General features: G+C 43.7%; 1 protein-coding gene and 1 long non-coding RNA gene across 4 annotated transcripts; one reads left to right on the top strand and one right to left on the bottom strand.

Annotated features, from left to right (window-relative positions):
* The first annotated feature begins 125 nt into the window (after window positions 1-125).
* LOC125635268 (uncharacterized) lies at window positions 126-4,695 on the top strand. Of its 3 annotated transcripts, none has more exons than XR_007356196.2 (4): window positions 126-421; window positions 1,275-1,409; window positions 2,059-3,478; window positions 3,575-4,695. It is a non-coding gene; the product is annotated as an uncharacterized LOC125635268 (long non-coding RNA). The 3 variants fall into 3 exon arrangements; XR_012668064.1 differs by having other exon boundaries at window positions 2,059-3,773; window positions 4,340-4,695; XR_012668063.1 differs by having other exon boundaries at window positions 2,059-4,695.
* Window positions 4,696-8,589: 3,894 nt separating this feature from the next.
* Window positions 8,590-14,558, bottom strand: RPL34 (ribosomal protein L34). The gene is made up of 5 exons (XM_048846694.2): window positions 14,475-14,558; window positions 13,435-13,508; window positions 13,251-13,350; window positions 11,187-11,290; window positions 8,590-8,717 (listed from the first exon to the last, which is right to left on the bottom strand). The coding sequence occupies exons 2-5, from the start codon at window positions 13,497-13,499 to the stop codon at window positions 8,633-8,635; spliced, it is 354 nt and encodes a 117-aa protein (XP_048702651.1). The 5' UTR covers window positions 13,500-13,508; window positions 14,475-14,558; the 3' UTR covers window positions 8,590-8,632.
* Between the last annotated feature and the right edge of the window lie 1,521 nt (window positions 14,559-16,079).

Below are 16,079 nucleotides of genomic sequence, written 5' to 3'. Positions count from 1 at the left end.
CTGGGGAATATCAGTACTACACACCTGCCAGATCCTAGCAGCCCCTGACGTGGCCTAGACACGGCAAGTGGGAGAGTCTCGGGCGGGACTGGCCCACCCGAAGCCCCGCCCACAGAGCAGGAGGCCCCGCCCACAATGCGGAACCTGGCCGGGTGGGGGCGCCGTGGCTGGCCTATAGCTCGTTATCGCCCGTTACCGTTGCGGCACCGGCCGGGCAGCAGGTGGGGGGCGGTGCGTTAAGTCTGTCCAGCCTGTGCCTTCTCCCGGCACCAGAGCGCAGGGAACTGCCTCTGGGTTCGGCCTCGGATCGGCCAGCCCAGCAAAAAGCGGAACCCGCAGCTAGTCTTGCGTCGGTGAGAGGGCAGCACGGTCTCCCTTCGACGCGCCCGTCCTCTCCCGAGCGTAGCCGTTCTACGCCCAGGTGGGTCGCCTCTGTCGAGGAGCGTGTGAACTTCCCAAGGTGCAAAATCTGTGTGGGTCCTTCTTATCGCTAGAAAAGCTGGATGCCAAGTGCCGAGCCGGTGCGGCTCTCTAAGACGTTTGGGTGAAGCAAGGTTCTTTTAGGTACTGTGACCAGACATCCCGTTTTTAAAGGGACAGTCCCGTATTTAAGCCCTCCTGCAGGTGTCCTGACTTTTTCTTAAAAATGGGCAAATTGTCCCATATTTTCTGTCTTCCACCCCCCACCCCCCATCGGTACTGGCAGGTAGGGCCATCCTTAGGCATACGCAGCATATGTGGCTGCATAGGGCACCCAAAAATGTGGTGCACCGCTGGGACAGCAGGTAAGAACAGGTCGGGTCCCACACACCCAGCGCGTGTGGCAGTCTCCTTAGGCAGGGGCCGTATTCACAGAGCCGGATGCGCCGGTGTGGTGCATTCTGCGTGAGGGAAAGGGTACGGGGGTCTCTGCGGGGAACTCTGATTCTCCGCCACCAGGCTGCTCGGTATCCTTTTCTGCCTCCCCTTTCCCTCCATTGCCCCAGGCTGCTGCAGCGTCTGCTGCATACAAAGCTCAGTGTGTCAGCAGTGTGGAGGGGTTCTTCTGCGTGTCTGCGAGCACCAGTTTAATAATACTGTGTAGGACTCCAAAAATCCTAAGGACAGCCCTACTGGTGGGTCCTGCTGCTGGCCTGAGCTCTGCAAAGTCATGGGCCAGGCCATCCCTTTCCCCCCCTCCTCCTCCTCTGCAGTTGGAAGCAGCTCTCATCCCTTCCTTCCCGCACAGTGCTGAAAGGCTGCTACTGACCATATTCTGTTGTGTATCCTCGCAGAAATGGGCATGTGACCCTGAATGCCCCCCATGTATTGCCTCGAGAAGATGTGGTGCCAAGTACCAGGAGGGATGGGTTTGTCCCGGGGGCCCAGTCCAGCATGGTGGGCGGAGAGCGCCAGGCAGGGATGGTCGGGTAAGTCAGTCACCTCCCCTGTGTGAGAGAGGTGTATAGGGAGTGTGTGTGGGAGGGGTAGGGATGTGTGTGTCACCCCTCCCTATGTGAACCCTAAAGCCTTAAAGATAAGAAGATAAATACAAAGAATTTTAGATGCAGCATTTCTTTTTAACAGGGACTCAGTCAACTTCATGTTAATTTGAATGTTTGTATTACATAGTTCTGACTGATTGCTGATGAACTCGCTTGAATACGAGTAATTTTAGGGGCCTGGAGCCCCCTCCCAGACCCTGAACTCCTCATTTTTGGCCCCACTCCGGAGCCTGCACCGCCAATCAGAGTCTTCACCCCCTCCTACAACCCAACCGCAATTTCATGAGCATTCATGGCCCACCATACAATTTCTATATCCAGATGTGGCCCTCTGCCCAAAAAGTTTGCCCACCCCTGCTATAGGTTGTAATTGACTACAGACTTAATTTGATTTGCATTTGCCATGTCTCTGGGCATCTGTGACATTTTATAGGAGCATATTTTGTTTTGTATTGCATCTGGTTGTATACAGCACTCCCTCTTGTTTCTAGTAGAATCTCTATTCTTTCTTAAAGAAACCTACATTTGTTTTATTATAAGTGATCATAAGTGCTATATGATTTTACATTGGCAGAGGATCTGGGATTTCTGTGAATAGCCGGTGTCAGGATATCACAGGGGAATGATGCAAAGGAACTTGGGAACTGGGATGCATCTATTGTTAATCTCCAGCGAAGACAAGTCTGGCATAGCCCAGAGGAGAGTGCTTGAGTAGCTGAAAGCTCGTGCTATTAGGGAATTGATACCCAGCCAGGCATCGGCAAGATTCCCTCAGCTGAAGGCGGGAGGTAACAAGGTGACTAGGCTCCTGGGTACCCCAAGAACCATCACACAAAGTCACAAATTTATAAATAAATAATTCAAGCTACTTTTGTGTGTTGCAAACAGTGCAGATCAAAGCCATATGTAAAACTATTAAATAAAGATATTCTAGAAAAAGTTGCTCCTGACTGTGGAGTTTAGAAAGAAATCAGTGAACCATCACATTCAGCTAGATAATGAGATCTCACATTTACATTAAAATTGTGCTTCCCAACATTTAATGGTTGGATCAGTGGAACTGTGCCTGTGCCTTCTAGCATACCTGAGGTCACATTTGTTTTCTTTCTCCTGTCCTTTTTTTTCTGTCCTCTCATTTTTCCTTCCAGTGGTGTTCCCCCCCTCCCGTCCCGCACCCTTCTGTGTTTTTTCTTCCTTACTGCCCTTTACCTTACAGCTTTATTCATCCCTCTCCTCCCTACTCAACTTCAATTATTTCTTGCTTTTTTCTCAGTTTTCATTCTTCTCTGCAATTCTCCCCACATAGCTTTCCTTTGTTTTTCTCCCCGTTCCTTACTGCTGTGGTCTTTCTCTTCCCCATGTTTGACACCATACTATGTTACGGACAGTACACAAATGTGTGCACTGTTCAGCAGGGCTGGGAAGAGAGCACAGAGCTGGAGACTTGTGCCCAGCAGTTTCTCATATCAGGTAAGGACAGGTATACATCCAGAGCAGTAAACCCTATACAATGGAAATTCCAGTCCTAATAAGCTGAATTTTGTGCTGTTTCTGAATAGATTTAAATAATAGAACATAACTGAGATGAAACTAGTCCTGATCTGCTTAGTTGAAAGTCTTTGTTTTGTTTCATCGCTGACTACTTTGATATAATATTATTGTAAATTGATATATTTTAAACTGTGTTGACTGAGGTGGCCACAGCGTGGTAGGAGTACGCTTTTAAAGTAATTGTGTCCACAGTAATTTAATCTTAACAGATGGAAAAACGTGTATCATACTCTGAATGTTCCCAGGAGAGATTGTTGTAGCATTTGCTCAGAAAAATAAGATGCAGATCTTAAGAAAAGGAAAATACTGGCAGCTATCACAGTAAAAGACTACTTAGGCCAATGAAGGAATGAGGACTCATTTGCGTATCAGAGGAGGATAGCAATATACTGAAAGACATTTTTGGGAACTGTGGGGAAACAGGATTCTTCAGAGGACTGGAGGTTAGTTCTAAAGCCTTTCACCTTTAGGTCATTCATTCAAATCTGGCCCAGGTCAGATGAGATCAAAAGTTATTACCCTCTCTTTTCTCTGTACAGCTCCCAGTATAATGGAGCCTCAATCAAGAGCATGTGTTACCATCAGGGCTTAAATTCTCAAAGATTATTTCCCAGAGCCCCGGCACCTCCCATAGGGCTGAAGCCCCAAGCCCCAGCGGGTGCTGTGAAGGACCTTGAGATTAAACAGCTTGAATTTGAGACGGTGAAAGGAGAGCCAATGGACAATTCAGAGAGTGAGGTGAGATGACTGGGGCAACAGGCAAGGAAGATGATCTTAATAACTATGTTTCATAAGGACTAGATGGGAGCAAGGTGGGCCAGAGAGGAGGTGATTGCAGTAGACAGAATGTGAGATGATAAGGGCCTGGACAAGTGTTTTAGCTATCCGGAGAGAAAAAGGTGACCTGGCTTGGAACTGTTATGGAGGAAACATCAGCGGATTTGGAGGTAGGCTGGATCCGTGGACCAAAAGGGAGGAAGTAGTCAAAAATAACTTCCAGGTTACTGCCCTGTTTGAGAGGAAGGATGATGGCACTGTCAGCGGTGCCAGAAAAATATACATTTCATCAAAAAGATTTCTCAAATTTGGATGGAGGGAAATATCTAGTGCATTAAGCCCATCTGAATATTTATAGCATGCTGACATGCTTCTGCCGACAATTAATCAAATGCAGTGTGGCACGTGCAGGTGATCTTAACTTTTAAATTGTGGGAAAAGAAGAGCAGGTAATATTTAAGGTGAAATAAAGGATACAATTTTCAATACTGCAATTGAAACTAATTCTGATTTTGATTCATTTCCAGTATTAGCACTATCCTTTAATCATCAGCATGAAGAGAAAAAAATAATCTCTACTTCATTGAGATGTATTTGGAACCCCATTACATTGAAGATGACCCCATGTTTTTCAAGGGAAACCGATGCAGCGACAAATCCCTTAAAGTCCAGATTGTAGGTCCATTAAGCAGGAATTCCACACACACAAAAATCAATTTTCTACCATCACCATGAGTATTCCACATCTCTCCCCAAAGCAGCATTACCTGCCCAAGCCGCCACTGATGTCAGTATTCAATTATATGTAAATTACAACCTGCTCCAACTCATACTGAAGTTAGTATCAAAACTCTAATTGACAGCAGCATAATGGTAAGGATCATGTCTTCTTATACATCTGTAAAGAGTTCTGTAAATAGGAATATTGCTACCATTCAATTGGCATAATTTGACTCCATAGGTAAAGCAATAAAACTTGTACATGAAACCTAAGCCCCACTGTCAACCATGAAAATGTTTGGTTATTTGTCAGTGTTTAGCAGACTTGCTCTACAAGAAAACATACCTTGCCTCTAAATAATTTAATCTAGTGACTACCTTGAAGACATTGCTAGTTAAGAGGCACATCACACCTGTAAAAACTGCCTTGATATCTAAATTGCAGCTGTCTGCTTTGAGTCTGTCATCAATGTAAAAAAAAAAAACAAAAAACCCACGCACACACAGATCTAACAGCCTTATTATCATTTCCCTGATACTTTGTCTAATGACTGCATTTTTATTTTTGCTGCTAGCCAAGCTATCATACATGGAAACTAAGATTTTAGTTGCCCTTGTTCTTCACTCAAATTTCATTTTTATAATTGGTTTCTTTTCTTTCCTTCCAATTCCCCCGCACCCTCACACACCCCAGTTCAGAGCAAATTGCCTAATTCCACTGATTTCTGCCTGTTCATTATTTAGCAATGATTAAATTGGAAATGTTGTACAAACCAAAATGGAAGCTCACAGTGAATATCAACTCCTCTCCCACCATTCTTCCCCCACCCCCAAGAGCCCTAAAGGAAATCTAATCTAACAGACATTAATGTAAATCATGCATGTTGAATCATATTTAATTGAAAAACCACTTATGGGGAAGATTAAACACCTGTCTTCATTTCCCTTTCCTGTCTGAAATCCATACTTTTCAGCATATTGCAGAGCAGATACAGTTGTATTACATTAAGACAGTGAATATAAACTTCAACTTTGAAAACTGAACTTTATATTAACACACTGCTGCTCAGACAATTTAGTGAATGTTACAATCCCAGGGCAAGATCTTTCTGCTAGTTTATAGCCTTTAAAAACACATTCCAAGCTGGGTTGGCAATGGTAGAGCTATTGCTCTGAATCATAGAATATCAGGGTTGGAAGGGACCTCTGGAGGTCATCTAGTCCAATCTGCTGCTCAGAGCAGTACCAGTCCTTAACTAAATCATCCCAGCCAGGGCTTCGTCAAGCCTGACCTTAGAAACCTCTAAGGACGGAGATTCCACCACCTCCCTAGGTTTTGAATGGTCTTTGATTCTCAATCATTGCTAGGTACTAACATATAATAAAGCATCCTGTCCTGAAGAGCTTACAGTCTAAATAGCTGTATGTTCATTCAATTTGAGAACATTAACAAAACTGTCTTCATTGCCTTGGCAGACCGGAAGGGCACTTCTCTTGGGGGACAGAGACTGTTTCACCTCTTCTGTTAATACCCCACCAAACTATTCAGGAGTTTTAAATGGAGACCTTTGTTTCTCCATGAAGTGACCATGGCTGAGGTCCATAATATTGGGAGAAAAATGAGCAACGAATGATACTGAGGACCTCTTCAAACCAGAAGACTACCACCGTTGGTCAGTTTTTTAATATCAAATTATTCTTCCCCTTCCATATTTGAATATTGGCTGGTTACAGTATCGGCCGAATTAAGGGTTCTTTGCTCTTAGGGAAGAGCTGTTAAAGGCAGCTTGCAGCAGAATAAAATTGGGCTTTTGCCCTTTTGATTTTTTTTGGGTAAATCATAGTCTTCTAGCACAGACAGAACTAGAATTACTAAGGTAAAAGCTAGAAGGGGAAAAAAACACTAGAAAATTGGAATAATAATGCTCACCTCCTTTGTGATCTACTGCTGAACAGCACTGTATAAAAGCTAGGTATTATTTAAGGATATTTTAACAGAAAAAAAGCAAAAGTGTACAAGCCCATTTTTCCCTTTAGAGATCACCTTTAAGAGAAAAGTTGTATACTTTACTACTAGATAAACTGCAGCTAGTGAGAAATCTCTTCCTAGCTGATGATTATGCATCGGCTTGTGACCACGAGCAGGAGTTTCTCTAGTTTGTTTTCATAATGTGGAACCCATTTCTCCACCGTTCCTACTTTGTTACATTATGGCAACTACAAGTCTCACTGTAAAAATCAGTATTAGCAGATTTAGTATATTTTACGTGTCCTAACAGAATATTGCATACCTCTGAAGACTAGTTACTTAAGTCTAGAGTTTTAAAGGTATTCAGACATTGCTCTACTCAGTGTTGCAAGGCCTAAGTAAGTATTACATGTCCAAGTCCCATTTTAAAAAAGGACTTAGTCCCCTAGGTGTCACTGGAACAGTGCAAGTAATTTAAATGGCTAAGTCCTATGTCCCAATGACAGGCACTTCGGTGTACATCTATACTGAAAAAAATCTTGTAGCAATGACTCTCAGAACCCCAGGCCAACACTATAGGGCTAAAAATAGCAGTATAGACATTCTTGCTTGGGCTGGAGCCTGGGCTCTTAGACTTTTCTCCCTCACTGGGTTTCAGAACCCTGTCTCAAGCCCAAGGAGGAACATTTAGGCTGCTACTTTTAGCCTTGCAGTATGAGCCTGAGTCAGTAGAGCTGGGCTCTGAGACTTGCTGCCGTTTAGTGTTTTTTGCAACATACATATACCCCAAGTCGCTTTTGAAAATGAGACTTGGACATGTTACTTGGGCCTTGCAACACTGAGCAGAGCAATACTTAAAAACCTTTAAAAATCAGGCCTGGTCTACACTTAAAACCTAAGTATATATAGCTACAGCACTTGGGTATGAAAACCTCACACTCTTGAGCACCACAGATACGCTGACCTAACCCCCAGGGTAGATGAAGCTGCGTTGATGGAAGACTGCTTCCAGCAACCTGGCTACTGTCACTTAGGGAGGTGGAGTTACTACAGCATTAGAAAAAACTTTCATCTTTCATCAAACTTTAGTGTAGTGCGCATCTACATAACGTGTTTCATGGCATAGCTACACACCATTGTGTGCTGCTGTAGCGCTCAGAGTGTATATATGTGCTTGATCTCCCTCATACTTCTGTTGCCTGTTCCTAGGTAGATTTTTATATTGCACTGTGTGATATCTGAACACGGTTGGACCTGCTGCTGCTTCCCTGCCACTTGCGTGCTTCCTTGGACATATTACCCAGTCAGCTGGTCAACAGCTCCCATCTTACTGATTCAGAGTAAATCTTGATTTCCCTCTGTAGCAGCCAGTACAGAGTGAGGCTTCACCTTTTTTCTTTATCTCTGGGCTGCCTGTAGAATCAGTTACAAACAGACAGAGCCAGCATCCTGCAACCAGTCATCTCTCCAGACACCACACTTTGGGAAATGTTAGTAGTTACCTGAATTTAACAGTAGCAGTAAAATGACAACATTTTATTCCGAGTGGAGGATCAATGACACGTTCCAACTTACTGAGTGAGGAGATGCATAACAAGTTACATTTGAGGACATACCCCAGCCACTTCAGCAGCTCCTCCACCAGTGCTACAAAACTCTTCTCCCCACCGGCTGGCCTAGTGGGAGATCCCTGTTCAGCAACACTCCGTCCCATCTCAACTACATTCAGGTTGCAGAGGAGTTCTGAAGCTCACTAACCCTTTTGTACTGTGGCAGGCCAGGGCCATGAAGGGGAGGCTGAGTGGGGGCAAAGTGAAAGCTCTTTCTTCCCATATGCACGGAGAGATTTGAGTGATCATTAAAAAGTTGGATAACGAGTCTGTGTAGTGACTTGAAAGCTCTTCACAGAGTAGTTACAGTGGCTGTGAAAACTGCAGCAGAGAAGGACATCTTGCCTTGGGAGTGAGGACTGCACTAGGACACTGAACGAAAAGGTTACTTTTGCGTTTAGCAAATCTTCTGCTGAAGATGCTTTCTAGCTTTGCCCACACTTATGGCAAAGATGTGCAGAATGGTAGAGGACACAAGAAAAGTTGAATTTGTATTTATTAGGCAGACAATACAAAGAGATTCACTTAGATTTCTGACTCTGTGCTTGTGCCTTCAACACTTTCACAACAATCTTCTGCTCCTCAATAAGGAAAGCTCGTTTGATTCTAGGGAAGAGAAAAAGCCTTCATTAGCTCTTTAATATCAAAGCAGTTTATATATTACACACATTTCTCCAAGCCCAGCTATTAAGCACAAAATGATACCTAAACCCCAATTTTTAACTTTTCTACTTGCACTCTTCACCACTGCCAGCACTACTGAAATAAGACATGCATACCATCTGAATTTAAAAATGCTTTTGGCCTCACATAGTATTTTCTTGGCAAAGTGGGCAGAAAAAACACTCAGAAAACTGCAAAGGCCTAGGTATTTCAGGATTAAAACAGTTCTCTCTTCCCCCCTGCACCCTTCATGCACACAGAGGCCACAGTCATGTTTAAACATGGTTATTTTTGTAGGTTAGACATGGTCATTATGTAGAGGATCTCAAGCCTAAAAAGATTGAACACTTAACTCACCAGACAGCTTGCTTGATGGTTTGCCATACCCAAACACAAATATACCATATGAACATTTCTAGTTACCATTTAATACAAAGGTGGTTAAGTGACATGGAAGAGTAGTTTAATAATCTCATTAAAAAAGCTGCTGTTAGCCTAAGCAAATTCAAATACTAGTGATGAGATTAATCTGATTCTCAAATCCATGTCTCTACAAATACTCCTCCCATCCCTAATTATACACATATAAGACCCACCCCAAAAATAAAGAATACTAGAAGTGTGCCTTGCCACATGGCAGCAGACATTTGTTACACTGACACCCAGTCTGCGACTCCTTCCTGTTGCCCAGAACCCCTGCTCCCCTCCTGCATGATAGTCAGGATCTTTTCTCCCCCCACTAGCAGCACCAACTCCCTCTAGTGCCATATGCAGATTTATTTGCGTGATACAGAGAATCATTTTGTAGCCCAGCAGCAAAAGAACCCTGGAATTGTCACCTTCCTAGTTAATCAATATTAAAAACAGTTTAACTGAACCCTAGATTGCCTTTTCTGTAGGATATAACACAGTAGTGCTCAAGCGTCTCACAGTTAGAAACTTCCTTCACCTCCTGGAGTTGTATCCAAACACCCAATTTACCTTCAAGCTGTCGTGAATATTAGTGCTTCACACTTAGTTCTGCACAGTTCAAAAAGGTGTTTTTTTACTATCTTTATTCTTAAAGATACATGTTTCATGTGATAAAGCTGCTTTTCACATCATTCACACCTGTAGTAGGCTGTCTTTGTCACAAAATAAAACTTTTATATAGATGAATTAAACACCAGTGTACGGGCTAGCATCCTCAACAAGCTGGGGGGGGGGGGGCAGTGGCGCATTTAGCATGGAAAATTTTGAACTACGCATTATGTCAGTCACACACCTGATGTCTTCCACATATCTCTGCAATTCAGTTTTTAAAAGTACTTAAAGGTAGAAAAATTGCTAGCAATGGTTATAGTACAGATCAGGCAGGGAATAGTGTATTAACCTTTTAACTTTGGAGATCTGGACTCAAATTGGTCTAATACGCACATAGACGAAGCTCATTGTGCCAGGGACCTTTTTGTTATCTCTGGCTATGACATGGCTAATACACATTGGCACTTTGCCATAAAATTAATTAAGATGGCCTTAGTTTAGTGTGCAGTGTAAAATTTATCCATATAGCAAAGCCATTATATCAATGCTGAGATGCTCAGTGTGCAGCTAACAGGGACAATAATTGTCAGGACTTGGGTTCAGTGAACAGCATGAAAAAGCTAACACTTCAACTTATATCTATTCTTAGTCACTGTTCACACAAGACAGGCAGAACTATTTAAAATACCCGAGTTGTAAGAATATGTGCTATGTATGCAGAGTAAGGGCTTGTCTTCACTAAGGCGCTAAGTCCATGTAAGTTACATAGCTTCTGCCTCTCCTTCAGGTGGATTACAGAAGTGGATGGGAGAGCGCTCTCCCATCTATTTAGCATGTCTTAACCAGACTCACTAAATCGACTCTGCTGCATTGATCGCAGCAGTGCCAATTTAGCCCTAAGACAGACAGTAAACTAGAAGATTAACTAGTGTCATACTTTTATACAGGGTCAGCTTTGGCATTAATGCTTTCCTTAAATAACTACACTTCTCTCCTGTATCAATCAGTATTCAGAACGTAACTCAAAGTTCAGGTTTATACAGAAAGATCATGATGTTTGATGGTAAATTAAAAAGAAGAATCTAAAACCTTTATAAAAAAAAAAGATAGTAAAACAGGAACCAGCTGGAATCCAGGGGACAAGATTTTGTACATATAAATGCATCTAGATTATTACATCACTGCTGAGTTTCATAGTCCCATGTTTATCTATTCCAAGTCAGTCAAGAGAAATATTCTGTTAAAAAGAATGTTAAGCACCCAGGTCTGAAAAATTTGGCCTATAAGAAGAAAAATGTGTTATTGCTAATATATGAACAGTAATTCTTCTCCCCTCCCCCATTTTGACCAATATTTATGATAAAGTTGCTTAGCTTTTTAAAAATTTACCTGTCACGGACACATTTAGCACACATGGAACCGCCATAGGCTCTGCTAACATGCTTCTTTGTTTTTGACAACCTCATAAGGACTTTAGGGCGCACAGCACGAACCTACGTGAAGCAAAAATTGAAATGTCATACAGAATAATTCATAATCATGCATACTTTTTGGATATACTAGCCATATTTAAAAAAAAAAATCAAGCAGACCATTTAAGCGTGTCACTTCAGACTAAGCATAAGGATGTTGAGCAGTTTCTCTTGGAAAAAAAAAAAAGAGAACTGCTGCTGAATGTGCAAGATATGCTTTTACAAGATACAGCTGTTTGCAATATCTCTTTACTACAAATATCTTACTAAAAAGTCCCTACTTTGATAATTTATTGGTCTAGGAGCTCCCCCAACCAGCACTGTGGGAAACTGGTAGTTAAATGTCAGTAGATTGCTTGGGCCAAAATACTGCATGACAACCTGGAAGTGAAGCTGAGAACTAGACTATAAAAAGAAATTCTAAGACTTATCAGTTTTTAAATAACCCAACATGGTTTGTTAATAACATAACTAAGGAAATTTGTGTTACAGTGTCTCTTCAAGTCATTGTACATATTCTACACCAAACTTCATCACACTGTAGACTACATCATAAGATATTACTGTAATTGCTTTTACTGAAAAGTGACATTTGGACATTATGTACTAGCTATCTTTTAAAGACATTTAGTGCTAGAAACAAGGAGATGACGTATCATGTGGTCGAACAAGCTCTCTGGCAATCACCAGCAAGCAGTCCATGTACTACAAACAAATAAGAACCTCTTTTACAAAAAAATTAAAATAAAGCCCCAAATATTTTCTATACAAATATATCAGTCTTTTATCAAATACAATGGACACAGCAGCCAGATCAAGCTAGGTTGGTGGTGGTATTACTTGGAAATGGTAGAGTCAGAGAGGATGACAATATGAGTTTTAGAATAGACATTGTCCTTTAAAATGTCACTTTTCACACTGAACCTGCAAACCCTTTTAAGTGTTTCGGCAGGCAGGGTAGTCAGTGATATATTGGAAGCAATCCTAGCAAAGATTAAATCAATTTCCTTCTTTCTGTAAGAATAAAATGATACCTTTGCTACATGGACAGGTTTTTTTTGTTTTTTTAAAAAATACTGCCGTTACTATAACTCACTTTTGATTGTACAGTCTGCACATAGAACTACTACAGTCTCCTACTACAGTATCTCTTTGATAGTTATCTATGTCTAGACTAGCAAGGATTAGACTTTTATGTCTAAATGTCAGTAAACTGCAATTTCATCCCCCCCATCCGAACCAATGAAAAAAATATTATTTCCATTGATAACTGAAATTTACAGATAAAGTAAGAAAAATCCTGTTTAAGAACGTAGGGGTGTCATTAAATAATGCTCTGACACCCCCAGAATTTAGTGCAACTGAAAATTTAAATCCATTTAAAAAAATCACTTAAAATAAATATCATCCATCTATATCTATATAGATATATATATAAAAAAGGTGAATTCTGTTAAGTCTACCCATGCCCAATTTTTATTGCATGGGCATTTGCTACTTATCCCCTAAGCTAAAGGGGCTCAGATGCTGTGGATTATAAGCACAAAAATTAAGGAAAAAAATAGCATCACTATCCAATAAATGCTTTACGTTTTCAGAGTTTTAACAACTAATCCTCACAACAAACACATATCTCCAATTAAAGACTGGAAAGCACTAGGCAAGATTGTTAACTGAAAAAAAAAAAAAAAGAAAGAAAAGAGAAAAGAAAAATCACACAGCAAGTCAGCAACAGTGGGAGTTGAAGTATTTGATCATGGTACCGAAAATGACCAGTTAAATGAGTAAAAAGAAAAGGAGTACTTTTGGCGCCTTAGAGACTAACAAATATATCTGAGCATAAGCTTTTGTGAGCTCACAAAAGCTTATGCTCAAATAAATTTGTTAGTCTCTAAGGCGCCAAAAGAACTCCTTTTCTTTTTGCGGATACAGACTAACACGGTTGCTACTCTGAAACCGGTTATATGAGTACAATACTTACACCGCGAAGTCTTCCTGGACACACACCACATGCAGACTTTGGTGCCTTGCCAACTTTCTTAGTGTAAAGGTAAACAATCCTGTTACCTGGTGTCCGGGACCTGTGTGCATCAGAGAAACATGCAATTAGTGTAAATAACTACATTCAAACAGATAAAACCCTCAGAAACTCTGATCTTACTTACAGCCTGGTCTTGTTAGAGGCTGTGTTGTAGGACAACCTACGACGGTATGTCAGACGCTGAACCATTTTTTATATCTAAATAAAGGAATGAGAGAAAGAGCATTAGACTCACAATGATCTTTTGCCATTAGGTTTAAACTTTTGTTTTGGAGGGGCGGGGGGAGAATTTAGACAACAAGAAGTAAATGACATCATCAGTGAATTATATTACTTTTAATGGCCCTGGCAACAGCAGTACACTGAAGTTTGACATGGGCAGCAGAATGCTTCAGGTTTCACACCTGCTAGTAGTAAAGATGTAATACTAATCCCACAAACATAACAATAATAAGCTCTGAGTCTTGGCATTTGTCTCCTCTAAATCTCAAAGCACGTTATAAAGGGGGGGAAGTATCCGCATCTACAAACAAATTATTCTATGTTGAGATGTTGTGGAATCACAGTGTAGCTAGCACCTACATACTGAGCGCTTGAAAACCCCTATACCTTTCATAGCACGCAGAACTGTCTGCTCCCCGTCTCCTGCCTATTGAACGACACTCCTGTCACCACCACTGCGCCAGGCCCATCCCAGAAGCCCCGTGTTCGCTCTCCCGGTCGTTCTGACACAAGCTGCACGAGTCACTAAAACGCAGCAGGGCTCCCCCATCTCCCTGCCTGGCGCCCCAGCCGCGCGAGAAGCAGGAGAGGCGTCCCCACCAAGCGGGTCTGGCCCGGCCCGGCCCGGCTCCGGAGCATCCCCGTAACCCCGCGGCCTGTCGATGGCCCCAGCGGCTCGCCAGGCCGCAGAAGAGAGTGCGGGGCATGGGCTGCAACCAGCAGGCGCGAGCCCAGGCGCGGCCCTGCCCGGGACACCCCGGTCCCGAGGCTCCATCCGGGCCTTGACCCAATCCCCGCTCCTCAATACCGCCCTCCCGCGGCTCCCCACACTCCAGTGCCCGCCCGGAACTCAGCCCCAGGCCGCCTGGGCCCGCCAATCCGCGGATGGAAGCGGATCGAACCAGCTCCCGTACATAGGCCAAGCCATGGAAGCCACCATACCTGGTCTCGCCGGGACCGGAAGAGGAAGAGGAAGGGCGCGGGTCAAAGTTCAAATAGTGACGGAGCAAGCCCGGAAGTAGTATTCCCGTTTACTAGGTCAAGCTTCCTGATCGCAGTCGAGCGGGGTATGGGTATCGCCATGTTGTACGGAAAACTAAGGGCTACTGGCCGTGGTGTGAGTTTCTGCCTGCGGGGGCGTTGAAGAAGATCGGGCGAGAGCCCACAGTTCGCCACCGTTGGGCCGCCTCTCGCCCTCCCTTCCCCGGCCTGGAGCGCGGCCGGGGAAGGGGTTCGGGGTGCGGGAGGGGGCTCAGGGCAGGGGGCTGGGGCGCGGGCTTCGGCTGGGCAGCGTTTACCTCGGGCGGCCCCCGGCAGCGACTGGCAGCTCCAGCTCCTAGGCTCAGAGGTGGCCAGGTGGCTCTGTGCGCTTTCCCTGCCTGCAAGTGCTGCCCCGGCAGCTCCCATTGGCTGTGCCTCCGGGCCAATGGGAGCGGTGGAGTCGGGGCAGGGCATGGGGGGCAGCCTGCGGAGACCGCCTGCGCCTAAGCGCTGCACATGCTGGCCACGTCTGGGAGCCGCATGGAGCCAGGGCAGGTAGGGAGCCTGCCTTAGCCCTGCTGCACCGCTGACCGGACTTTTGGCCGATTGTAATCTCCCAGATTGCTTTTAATAGTCACTTGGGGATTGAGGCCGATTCCGGTAGACTCTTGGCCAATCCGGGAGGGCTGACAACCTTAAATTGGACCCATAACACTGGCTGCGGCCACCCTGGCTCTAACACACACAGCATTGTGTGTACCTGACAAACCCAAACCCTGCCAGAGCCAAGCACTGGGCTTAACGCACCTCCTCACCCTGGGAATGGAGAGGAGAAGGAGTGAATCACAGGTGGCAGATCTTGGTTGCCTTGCCTGATGCACTGCTGGAAGGCTCTCTGGATATGCCTTAGGCTTAAATACTAGCTTTGGTATAGACACTACCTATGCCCACAGGGAGGGATTCCAATCAATTGACAAGCCTGAAAGTTTCCCCTTGGTTGCTCCCTGAGTTGCCACACTGGGATTAATTCTCACTTTAAGGGAAAAAAAATGATGTGGTAACTTTTTATATAATTTTAAATCAGGAAAATAGTCTACTCAAGACTTCACATGTTTTCTGACAACAGTGGGACCTAAGAGTTATCTTCTTAGCAGCCTGCCTTTGCAGGACCAATCTCTCTGTTTCTCCTCTAATCTAGTGGATGCCATTGTCATGGTTGTGGCTGCTGCAGGCATAGTATCTACTGCATTGACGATATTTACTACTCCAGTAATCCTGAGATTTTGGAAGCAGTCCTGAGGACCTGAGAAATCTAGAATCTTGAGTTTTAAACCAAAAGCCTGAAAATATGCGGAGCTAGAGGTATATAACACCTATTAGCTGTTTCCTCAGAAACCTGGAAACAACCCAAGAGATAATTTCAGGTTTCAGAGTAACAGCCGTGTTAATCTGTATTCGCAAAAGGAAAAGGAGTACTTGTGGCACCTTAGAGACTAACCAATTTATTTGAGCATAAGCTTTCGTGAGCCACAGCTCACTTCATCGGATGCATACGGCAGCGGGCAG

The sequence above is a fragment of the Caretta caretta genome, chromosome 4, assembly GCF_965140235.1.
Source record: "Caretta caretta isolate rCarCar2 chromosome 4, rCarCar1.hap1, whole genome shotgun sequence".
Taxonomy (NCBI): Eukaryota; Metazoa; Chordata; order Testudines; family Cheloniidae; genus Caretta; species Caretta caretta.
This window is presented reverse-complemented; position numbering and strand designations above follow the sequence as displayed.

Coding starts and splice junctions, on each gene's coding strand:
- RPL34 (XM_048846694.2), bottom strand. CDS start 13,499: ATGGTTCAGCGTCTGACATACCGTCGTAGGTTGTCCTACAACACAGCC. Junction 13,351..13,434: donor GCCTCTAACAAGACCAGGCT/GTAAGTAAGATC, acceptor TGATGCACACAG/GTCCCGGACACCAGGTAACA. Junction 11,291..13,250: donor GTCCAGGAAGACTTCGCGGT/GTAAGTATTGTA, acceptor TGCTTCACGTAG/GTTCGTGCTGTGCGCCCTAA.